Source organism: Dipodomys merriami, unplaced genomic scaffold (assembly GCF_024711535.1).
Source record: "Dipodomys merriami isolate MVZ:Mamm:240054 unplaced genomic scaffold, mDipMer1.0.p SCAF_174, whole genome shotgun sequence".
Taxonomy (NCBI): Eukaryota; Metazoa; Chordata; class Mammalia; order Rodentia; family Heteromyidae; genus Dipodomys; species Dipodomys merriami.
In genome coordinates this window covers 1,696,222-1,706,725 of record NW_027203093.1, presented here as the reverse complement: position 1 = coordinate 1,706,725, position 10,504 = coordinate 1,696,222, and the positions used below count along the sequence as shown (strand labels likewise).

Genomic DNA, 10,504 nt, shown 5'->3' with positions numbered 1-10,504 from the left:
TCGGTCCTCCAGGGTGGATGGTACCTTTTCTCTCTCCTCCAGATCTGCACTTCCTATTCCTTGTAGATCTCAGTATATTTTCAAGTAGGAGACATGAGCCAGAGGCAAAAAGTGACAAAAGACAGAAACATGTGTTGCACCTGAGTGTGTGTCCTCGAGTATCTGGGTGAGATTCACACAAGGAGGTCACTGTCCCTGAGGGCAGTAGCAGCCTGGGCAGTGCCACTGGCCACCGCAGGAGGGCACCGGATGTAACTGGAGTCTGAACAACTCTTTATTTGGGAAGAACAGGAGGTGTTAACAGCGCTGGGAGCGAAGACGTATCTAGTAGAATCGACAACACTGATGCAAAACAAAGAAACACCCACAGCCTGGCATGGTGTCACCCTTGTAACCCTAGTACATATGAAGCTGCGGCAGGGTTGCGAGTTCAAGGTCAGCCTGGCCACATAGTCACACTGTCTAAAAAAAGGGGGAAAAAAGATGCCAATTACAGACTTCGGGGTATCTTTTGTTGCTATGTGCTAGTCACTGGGGATACTTGAATCAGAAATGAGACAAATCAAATTCTGATATTTCAGAAGAAATATAGTAAGAGAGGTAAGCATTGAGCTTTGAAACAAGAAAGCCGCTCACCTGGCTGAGCACCGGGGCACATGTCTGGGTTGGATGCCTGAGAAGCCTGCCGGAAGAGGAGCTGGGGGCGGGGGGGGGGGGGGGGGGGGAAGGGAGGGAGTGTGTGGAGAGCAGGTGACAGGTACCCGCCTTGGCTATGTGGCCAGGAACTAAGCGAGCAAGGAGGCAAAGCTGTAGGACGCAGGACGGGGACTGGGGCTCAGTCCATTTTCATGAGAAAGCCTCTTCCTTCAACCTTTCTGACAGGTGAACTTTCAAAGAGTAAGAATAAATACACAGTTCAGCCCTAAGAGCATTAACTCAAGTGCTTTGCAATTGTGAATGCAATCTAAAACCCTTTTCTAAACCCCCACCCCACATCTCTGCTCAAGGCGAGCCACTGGTCCCTGGGCTCTGGCCTTGGTAGTAGCCTAGGCCACGCCCACCCAATCCTAAACTGCATCACTGACTCCAGGAGTGACTGCTTTCTGCATCACCCACCTGCACCTCCTCTGTGGCCCTCTCACCCAAATGCAAGGTGGCCTCACTCAGGGGAAGCCCTTCCTGCTGGACAAAGGCCGGGGCTGGAGGGGGCTCGGCACACTCGTGGAGCCTCTCCTCAGTGTGCATCTTCTGGTGCTGAAGGAAGTTGGACCTTTGTATGAAGCCCTTCCCACAGCGACTGCACGCGTAGGGCTTCTCTCCCGTGTGGACGATCTGGTGCAGGAGCAGCTTGGAGCTCTGAATGAAGGCCTTCCCACAGTCTTTGCACTCAAAGGGTCGGTCCCCAGTGTGGATCTTCTGATGCTCAGTGAGGTGGGCTTTCTGCAGAAAAGCCTTCCCACACGCTTTACACTCGTACACCCTCTCGCCAGTGTGAATCTTCTGGTGTCGAATAAGGTAGGAACTCAGGAAGAAGGCCTTCCCACATTCGTTACACTCATAGAGCTTCTCCCCAGTGTGGATCCTCTGGTGCTGGGTGAAGTTGGAGGTCTGGCTAAAGCGCTTTCCGCACTCATTGCACACGTAGGGCCGCTCCCCAGTGTGGATTCTCTGGTGCTGAATCAGCTTGGAGCTCCGAATGAAGGCCTTGCCACACTCGCGACACTCAAAGGGCCGCTCCCCAGTGTGGATCCTCTGGTGCTCAATGAGGTCCGAGCGGTGGCGGAAGGCCTTCCCGCAGTCCCGGCACTCATACTGCCGCACCTCGGTGTGGATCTGGTAGTGGCGGATGAGGCTGGAGCTCCGGATGAAGGCCTTGCCACACTCGTTGCACTCATAGGGTCTTTCTCCCGTGTGGATCCTCTGGTGGCGAATGAGCAAGGAGCTCTGGCTGAAGCCTTTCCCGCATTCTTTGCATTCAAAAGGCCGCTCTCGGGTGTGAACCCTCTGGTGCCGAAGCAGGTCCGAACTGTGACAAAACGCTTTTCCACACTGTGAACACTTGAATGGCTTTTCTCCTGCGTGAGCTTGCTGATGTTCGATCAGGCTTGCGTAGTGAATGAAGTCTTTCCCACACGCGTCACACACATACACCCTGTCTCCCGTGCGGACTCTCTGATGTTCAGTGAGGTGTGACAGCGGACCGAAACCTTTCCCACACTGATCACGTGTGTAAGGCTTCTCCCCAGCGTGAGAGACCTGATGTTGAACTAGGTCTGAATTGAACAGGAAACTTTTACCACAAATGCCACAGGAGTGCGCCTCCCTTTCTATAAAATCTCTCTGAAGTATAAGAAGGTTCGAGTTCAGAATAGAGTTTCTTCCTGACTTACTACCTACCTGGGCTGCCTCTCCTGTCTGGATTTTCCAGTGGGTCACCGTGCCCTGCTCGAAGCCCAGTCCCTGTGGGTGCGGGCTCCCCAGGCTCTGTCCCTCTGGGCTCCCCAGTCTGGCCTCATGGGCTTCCCCAGCCTCAGACTCCTGGGCAGTCTCGGTCACTGGGACGCCGTCGGACATCATCTCATCCTCACAGCTTCAGTTGTCTTTTTGCCAGCAGCTCCTAAGACAATCTGAAAGAGAAGGACATCAGCTTTCCTCTCTTTGAAGCTGCTAAAGCAAGTGCGGGACTCAACCCACACCCACCCCCATGGGTGGGCCCATGCGGATGGCACCAGCGGCCATCTTGGTGTGGGGCAGGCTCATGCCTCCACCCCTAGAGCACCCAGCGCTCTTCTGACCCTCAGTGCGTCCTGTGGGGTAGGAGGCACACACAGCGGGGCTGGGACACTACACAACCAAGACGTCCGATGCAAAAGGAACGCTCGCATCATCAGGCCTACTTCACACCCAGCCTTCAGTTTCTGCCCAGCACGGACCCCACGCTACAACACTGCCCTTGATTTGTTCTACACATTACACAGAAGCAGCTGTAGCACTTCTTTGCAGTACTCACGAGCAAACCCGGGGCCTCATGAACACGCAGCCAGAGCTCTGCCTTCGAGCTGTCTCCAGCTCAGCAGCAGCCTTTCTCACCTTGGTCAGAGCTGGGTTGGGAACCTCCTGAACTTCCAACCTTTTATCATCTAGTTCCCCTGAATTAAATCTCATACTGCTGAGAATCGTTACCATGGTTTCTTTCTGCCAAGTCTACCCTACGCCAATCTGCATGTGCATGTGTGTGCATATGCGTGCATGTGCGTGTGTATGTACTGGGCTTAAACTCATGTCCTCCTACTCATTCACCATTTCCCCCACAGCTGGTGCTCTATCATTTGAGCTTTTGCTGGTTAACCGGAGAGAAGAGTCTGTCAGACTTGTGTCAGAGCTAGCTCTGAACCTCGATCCTCAGACCTCAGCCTCTCGAGAGGCTGGATTCCAGGCATCGACACCACGCTTGTTACTTTGCACGGCTAGCTCTGTACATCCTTGGGTTTCACACCATCCTTGATTCAGCCAACCCAGGTTACATATGCTCAGAAAAACATTTGGTCTGTACTGAACATGTACAGACTTTCTTCTCCTTACTCCCTAGGAAATAGTGTGGCAACTAGTTACACAGCACTTATAAGGAACATGGTTCAAAATGGTAATTTAAAATAGAGGTCAGGTGCTGATGGCTCACAATCGCAATCCTAACTACTCAGGAGGCTGAGATCTGAGGATCATGGTTCAGATGGCCCTGAAATGCCAGACTAGAGGTGTGGCTGGGGGCAGAGTGTCAGGACTGGGGAAGAAACACGGGAGCTGCGTGCAGGTTAGTGCAGTGCACTGTTTCACATGCAGGATGTATTTGCAGAGCCAAGGGGCTCCTGTAAACTACCCCTCCACGTACGCCAGCTTGGACTCGGTTCAGGTTGCTTCCAGACCCGTCTAGACTCTTGCTGACTGCAGAGTGAACAGGGGATGCTCCGCACCCCCCAGCTCTCCCACTCCCCTCTGCTTTTGTGTCCAGCACTCTTCCACCCCTTAGGCACATTGTGGTTTCAGCGTAGCGGCAACGAGACACGGCCCCCAGACTTGTTCCCACCTACCTGCTCTCTTGCAGCCAGTTAAGCTGCCCTTGACCCAACAAAGGTGCTCCCAGAGCTCCTGACCCTCTCCCCTTCCCTCCCATGGCCAGTCACTCACTCCCCTCCAGCCAGCTGCTATTCCTGGCAGCGTGAGGGCTGTTTTCGCCCACCCAACACAGGTGCCGGGAGGCTGAGGCGGAGGCACCACTGGAACCTGGGATCCCCATCTCTCCCCATTAACAGCTCACCCAACGGTAACCACGCCCATGTCTCCATCTCCTTTCCTCTCCCTGAATCCTGGTTCTCATCCCTGACTGCAAACCAGGACCACCCAGGGCGGCTCACTCAAGTCCTCCTCCGAGGGCACCTGACTGCCAGCCTCCCCCCAACCTCCTTATTATGGGGCTCCTGGACTTGTCCTGCGTGGAATTCCTGGCTTGCTGCCTTCCTGCCGAGAAGACCCCTGTGCTCCTGTGCTCCAGGCCTAGTGCTCAGGCCTCTGCCCCGCTGCAAGTCCCATCTACTGTGAGCAGCCTGCGTTCCGCCTGCAGCCTGGCCTCTCCCGACTCCCACAACTGACAAGCCCGCAGCCTGACGCCTTCACTGGACATTCTGTCTGTCCTGCTTATTAAACTTTCCTTTTTGTGTGTGCGTTTATGTGCCAATATTGGGGCTTGAACTCAGGGTCTTGGTATTATTCTGAGCTTTACTTTTTTTTTTTTTGGTCCGGTCGTGGGGCCTGAACTCTGGGCCTGAGCGCTGTCCCTCAGCTCTTCAGCTCAAGGCTAGCGCTTTACCACTTGAGCCACAGCGCCACTTCTGGCTTTTTTTTTCTGTTTACGTGGTACTGAGGAATGGAACCCAGGGCCTCATGCATGCAAGGCAAGCGCTCTACCACTGAGCCACCTTCCCAGTCCCCTGAGCTTTACTTTTAAATTTTTGCTCAAGCCTAACATCTTACCACTTGAGCCACAGCTCCACTTGTGGCTTTTCTAGCAGTTAACTGGAGATAAGACTCTCATGTACTTTCCTGTCTGGCTTTGAACCACGATCCTCAGATCTTAGCCTCCTGAGTAGTGAGGATGACAGGCGTGAACCACCAACCCCAGTGAAACCTCTTAAATACACCCTTTATGTAGTGAGAGGTTCGCCATTCCATTTGTCAGGCACAATGATCCTTACCTCTGTGTTCTGCTCTCGCCCTGCACCCGGTCCACCCGCAGCCTGTGAACGGCCTCCGCGCTGCCTCGGGCTCCGTCTCTCACCCCCATGCCATCCTCCTCCATCTCTCACCTCACCAAGCAACCACCTCCAAACGTGTCTCCACCCTTCTGCTGCTTCTTCAGAGCCCTTTAAAAGCATGAATCAGGTGTTGGATTTCTGTTCCAAAATTTACCAGACCCACCTATTCCCTGACGACTTTGAAGAAGCGGGCATTCTTCAAGTAGGTGCGATACAGGTGGCAGTGCAATGCCTGACATAACTGCACCTTGGCCCAGCCTCCACTGCCACCCCTCCTGAGGGCCGGCCGGCCGTCTCCAGGGCACATGCTCGCTGTTCTTCCACACCAGAGTTGCAAGTAGGGCAAGTTCTACAAGGTGAGGCGCAAGGCAGCGCTTCCAGCCAGCGGCCGCCAGAGCCTGATGGGCAATCAGGGTGAGGAGGTTCAGTGCTGCCCCGAGAAGGCCAACGTACTGCGGCGGCCTCCAACTTCCACACGCTCTACTCCTCAGCCTCAGGACACTAACAGCCCGGCCAGGCAGTGGAGAGCAACCCAGCTGCGCCGTCTCACAAGCCCCCACAGGGCAGGTGTTACCCGTACCATGATGGTGGAAACGAAAGGTAAATATCGCTAAACCTATAAGAGCTAAGGTCCAAACTCAGGTCTCTCTTCCTCCGGTGCCCATTCCTCACATAAGACCTTTGCCTTCTCAAATATCACTCTTACAAGATAATTTTGCTTACAAAATTTCAGGGACAGGGCCCAGCCCGAGTTCAAGCCCCAGGATGAGCATGCGCGTGCACACACAGGCACGCGCGCACACACACACAAAATTACTTACGAAATCAGCAGGGGTTTGTATTATAGAACAAAGTTTCTGTTTTGTTTTTGTTTTAGGATGCCAGTCTTGGAACTCAGGACTGGGCACTATCCTTGAGTTTCTTTGCTCAAGGTAAGCAATCCACCACTTGAGGCACAGCTCCACTCCTGAACTGATTTTCAGGTAGTTAATTTGAGTAAGAACGGATTTAATGTGGCTTTAACTGCCTGGGCTGGGCTCTAAGCCTAGATCCTCAGATCTTGGCCACCTGAGTAGCTATGAAGGATAAACCACTAGTGCCTGCTGAAAAGGAGACTATTTTTAAGGGTTTGTCATTTTCTTCACTAAAAGAGGGGCTGAGATGAGAATATGATTTGGACATCATGATACATGATTACTGTGTGATTCTTTCATGTAGTGCTGGGAACTGAACCCAGGGCTTTGAACATGCTAGATAAGTACTCTACCACTCCATCATTAAGCTTTACTCCTAGCCTGACTTTTGTTTTTAAAACGAGTACACACTACCCAGGAAAAAGCCTTCATCCCTTTATAGGACTAGCTAGAAACTCTAGCTATACTTCTTAATGGTTTTCAGAACTTATTTAACTTTAGAGAAAGTGTTGAGAGATTTCTTTTGTCGAGACCTGGAGTTTGAGCGGAGGACCTTGCAGCGAGGCAGTCAATCTGAACCTTTTCAGGTGGGGTCTTGACTTTTTGCCCAGGACCAGGCTCACAGTGCCATCTTCCGACCTATAGCCTCCCCACAGCTGTGATGCCAGACATGTGCTGAGACAGGATCTTCTTCACTGATTTTCCAGGCTGGCCTCAAACCATGATCCTTCCAATCTCTACCCTCTAGTAAAAGAGATAAGGAAGTTGTGTTTTGATCGTAGGGCTTGAACCTAGGGCCTGGGTGCCATCCCTGAGCTTTTTGTGCTTATGGCTAGCTCTCTACCTTTTAAGCCACAGCACCATTGCCCCCTTTTTGGTGGTTTAATGGTGATAAGTCTTATTGACTTTCCTGCCTGTGATGGCTTCCAACCACAATCCTCAGATCTCAGCCTCCTGAAGAGCAAAGATTACATATATGAGTCACTGACGTCTGGAAAGAAAGTTTGGTTTTTTTTTTTTTTTTTGGTTAGTCGTGGAGCATGAACTCCGGGCCTGGGCGCTGTCCCACAGCTCTTCAGCTCAAGGCGAGTCCTCTACCACTTGAGCCACAGCGCCACTTCCGGCTTTTTTTTTTTTTCCTGCTTATGTGGTGCTAAGGAATCAAACCCAGGGTTTCATGCATTCAAGGCAAGCGCTCTACCACTGAGCCACCTTCCCAGCCCCTCAAGAAAGTTTTTATAAATAGAATTTATCTTGCTCTGGAGGAACTTTTTTTTTTTTTTTTGTCAGTCATGGGGCCTGAACTCTGGGTCTGGGTGCTGTCCCTCAGCTCTTCAGCTCAAGGCTAGCACTACCACTTTGAGCCACAGCACCACTTCTGGCCTTTTCTGCTTATGTGGTGGTGAGCAATCGAACCCAGAGCCTCATGCATGCTAGGCAAACACTCTACCACTGAGCTACCTTCCCAGCCCTGGGGGAACATTTCTCAAAAACAAGTCTTCAGTTTGTGCTTAGCTCCTTCTATAAACACATCAGCCTGTCTAATTCTGAGATTTGTGCACAAGAATATTCCTGTCTGGGTATCCAGCTCCCTGGTACTGAGCTCCCAGCTCTGACTTATCATCAGTCATCCACTGCGGTTCTTCCTTAACACCAGTTCCCCTGGAATCATATGGCCATGGATACCAGTAGGCCATGGCCATATAAGATTAAATTAGCATCTTTCACTTAAAGACCCTTGTACAGAATGAATAAAAGGAAGTAAGCGGTGCCAGGCGTCTGCTGATGGCTAGCCCTTGTATTGCAGCGTGTAGAATCTGCTTGAACCACCACCACATCTCAGTGCAGTCAATGTGCAGTGTGGGTGGGGTGTCCCTAAGGTGTCCCTTACAGCACCAGAGCTGGGGTGATGAAGGGACATCCTGGCCTCTTGTCCTAAGTGGCCAGTCAGTCTCTTGCTACAGAGCACAGGAAGGGAAGTGTGCGGCTAGGGAGAAGGGCAGGGCGGAGGGCACCGAGCGGGCCCCAGAGCTTGTGCCATGTTCAAGGCAAGTGTGTTCACATTCTTCTCACCACCATCCACAGGTTTCCAGGTGACCCACTCAAAGTCAAAAGGAGAACTGAAGCCAGCTACTGCCTGCTTGCTCTGGCTCTGCCAAAGTCACCTACAAGTTGTTCCCTTTCCTGACAAACGCGGTGCCCTTTCATCAGCCACTTTCCACAACCCGAACGGACTCATGACTCACCCTTGTTTCTGACAGCCCCGTCTACAATGCCCACAGTGAGAGTGGGGTATTCCCAGCTTTGCCCTTGCTCCTTACCACCCAAGATCATTCCAGAAGAACCAAGAACCCACCCGGTAGTTCGGGGTGGGAGGACACAGCCACGTGAGGCAGGCTTGACCATTCCCTCCCTGAGCCCCACCGCCGGGTGCAGACAGCATGACCTGTCACATCTATGATGGGGACGAGCAGCCTCCTGGATGGGCAGATGACACTTACTGCTCCCATTCACTGGGACCAGATCCCAAAGGGCCGATGTCTTCGAATACTCCGGGCAGCTGTCACTATGACCCCCGGGGAAGCCTTTGGCAAAGCCCCTCGGGCCCTGAGGACTGCCAGCCCCGCGCAGCCGCCGCTTGCAGGGACAGAGCGTCCCTGGCCGCGGCACGCTGCGGTCTCCTGAGGGCGACCCAAAGTTTCCAGGAAGTCCAGAACGACCGAACCGGCCAGCCGGCCGCTCACCCGGGCGTGACCCGGCCCGAGCCCCGGGCCGGCTCTGCGGGCCACGCCTCCCTCCCCAGCCCCGCCCCGCAGCCGCGGGCCCGGCGGGGAGGGCCGGGGCGGTGCCCGCGCCGGCGTCAAGCCCCCGGGCTCCCGGTCGTGCAGGGGCTCGGCGGCCGGGAACAGACGCCAGGGCACCAGAGACGCGGCGGAGGCCAGGTGCGACCCCGCGGGCCGCGGCGGGCAGTCACCGCGCGGAGCTCGGCGGGGAGAAGCCCGGGCCCGGCTCCGCGGACTCGGGCAGCCCCGGGGCCCGCTCGCCGCCGCCCCGCCTCCCGGCCGGCCCGCGGCGCCACTCACCCGCGCCCGGCGCCGAGGACCGCGAGCCCGACGCGGGAGCGGCGGCGCACGGCAGCCGGCGCCGACAAAGCCAGCGCGGCCGTGGCCCGCCCGCCGCGACCGGAAGTCGCCTCACGCCCCGCCTGGAGGACTTCCGGCGCCTCGCTAGGACCGCCGGGCTCCTCTCGGTGGTTCGGACTTCCGGCCTGGCGACGGAGCATCGCGATCCCGGGCTTCGCGGCCCGCGGGACGGGACGGGGCCTCGCGGGACGGAGCCGCGCCGGGCCCCGAGCTCCCGCCGTCATCCTCGCTGCCGGGAGGGAGGGTCGCGGCTCGGAGCCGGCCCGGGCGGGAAGGTTCGGGGACTCCTCGCCAGCCTCCACCGGAACAGCTGCCGGGCTGCAGCGTCCTCGGTTCGATTCCCGTTACTAGAGGGAAGACTAAGCCGGGCGCCGGTGGCTCACGCCGGTCATCCTAGCCACTCACGAGGCTGAGGTCTGAGGATCATGGTTCACAGCCAGCCTGGGCAGGAAAGTCCGTGAGACTCTGATCTCCAATGAACCACCAGAAAACTGGAAGTGGTGCTGTGGCTCAAGTGGTAGAGCGCTAGCCTTGAGCTGAAGAGCTGAGGGACAGCGCCCAGGCTCAGTTCAAACCCTAGGACCAGGAAGTACATATGTCTGTGGTGCTGAGGAATCGAACCCAGGGCCTCATGCATGCAAGGCAAGCACTCCACCACTGAGCCACCTTCCCAGCCCCCATTATTTTTCTTTGCAAATACATTTTGTACCTAGTGTAAGGTTAATTAAATAGGTAGCTAGTGAAGACACCATGTGGTATTCAAGCAGGAGACAGAACTTTGTTTTCCAAACTGCCCAGCCCCAGCCCAGGTGGGAGATTGCCTGTGGCCTAAGTGGAAAGCAGACATCTCTACCTGGTTGTAAGGGGGGGTGGGGCGGAGAGAAGGCCTGGCCAGGTGTGGCCACTCTGGCTGCTGATGAGACCTCAGGGCCTGGGTTACCAGACAACCAGAGGTGGTCCAGGATGTGACCTCAGAGAAGGGGGAGGGACCTGCTCCAGGTGTGCCAGTTACCTTGGTTAGCACAGGTACTAGGTGGAGACTACCAAGAAGAAGGGAGAGGCTGGCTCACCGGGCTGCCTGCTCTTCCGGGCAGACCTTAGACCTGAGAGTCACTTTTTCAAGTGCTTTTCCCCCTGG

The 10,504-nt window shown here is 55.0% G+C and overlaps 1 protein-coding gene across 6 annotated transcripts; it reads right to left on the bottom strand.

Moving 5' to 3' along the window:
* Positions 1 to 252: 252 nt before the first annotated feature.
* LOC138829650 (zinc finger protein 623-like) lies at positions 253 to 9,416 on the bottom strand. 6 transcript variants are annotated; one of them, XM_070026117.1, is made up of 4 exons: positions 9,307 to 9,416; positions 6,757 to 6,967; positions 5,250 to 5,417; positions 253 to 2,627 (listed from the first exon to the last, which is right to left on the bottom strand). In XM_070026117.1, the coding sequence occupies exon 4, from the start codon at positions 2,575 to 2,577 to the stop codon at positions 1,078 to 1,080; it is 1,500 nt and encodes a 499-aa protein (XP_069882218.1). In that variant the 5' UTR covers positions 2,578 to 2,627; positions 5,250 to 5,417; positions 6,757 to 6,967; positions 9,307 to 9,416; the 3' UTR covers positions 253 to 1,077. The 6 variants fall into 6 exon arrangements, with proteins under 6 accessions (XP_069882218.1, XP_069882217.1, XP_069882219.1 ...); XM_070026116.1 differs by lacking the exon at positions 6,757 to 6,967; XM_070026118.1 differs by lacking the exons at positions 6,757 to 6,967; positions 9,307 to 9,416 and adding an exon at positions 8,725 to 8,906.
* Between the last annotated feature and the right edge of the window lie 1,088 nt (positions 9,417 to 10,504).

What these genes read in the sequence shown, in the direction of transcription:
- LOC138829650 (XM_070026117.1), bottom strand. Translation starts at nt 2,577, where the DNA reads ATGATGTCCGACGGCGTCCCAGTGACCGAGACTGCCCAGGAGTCTGAG.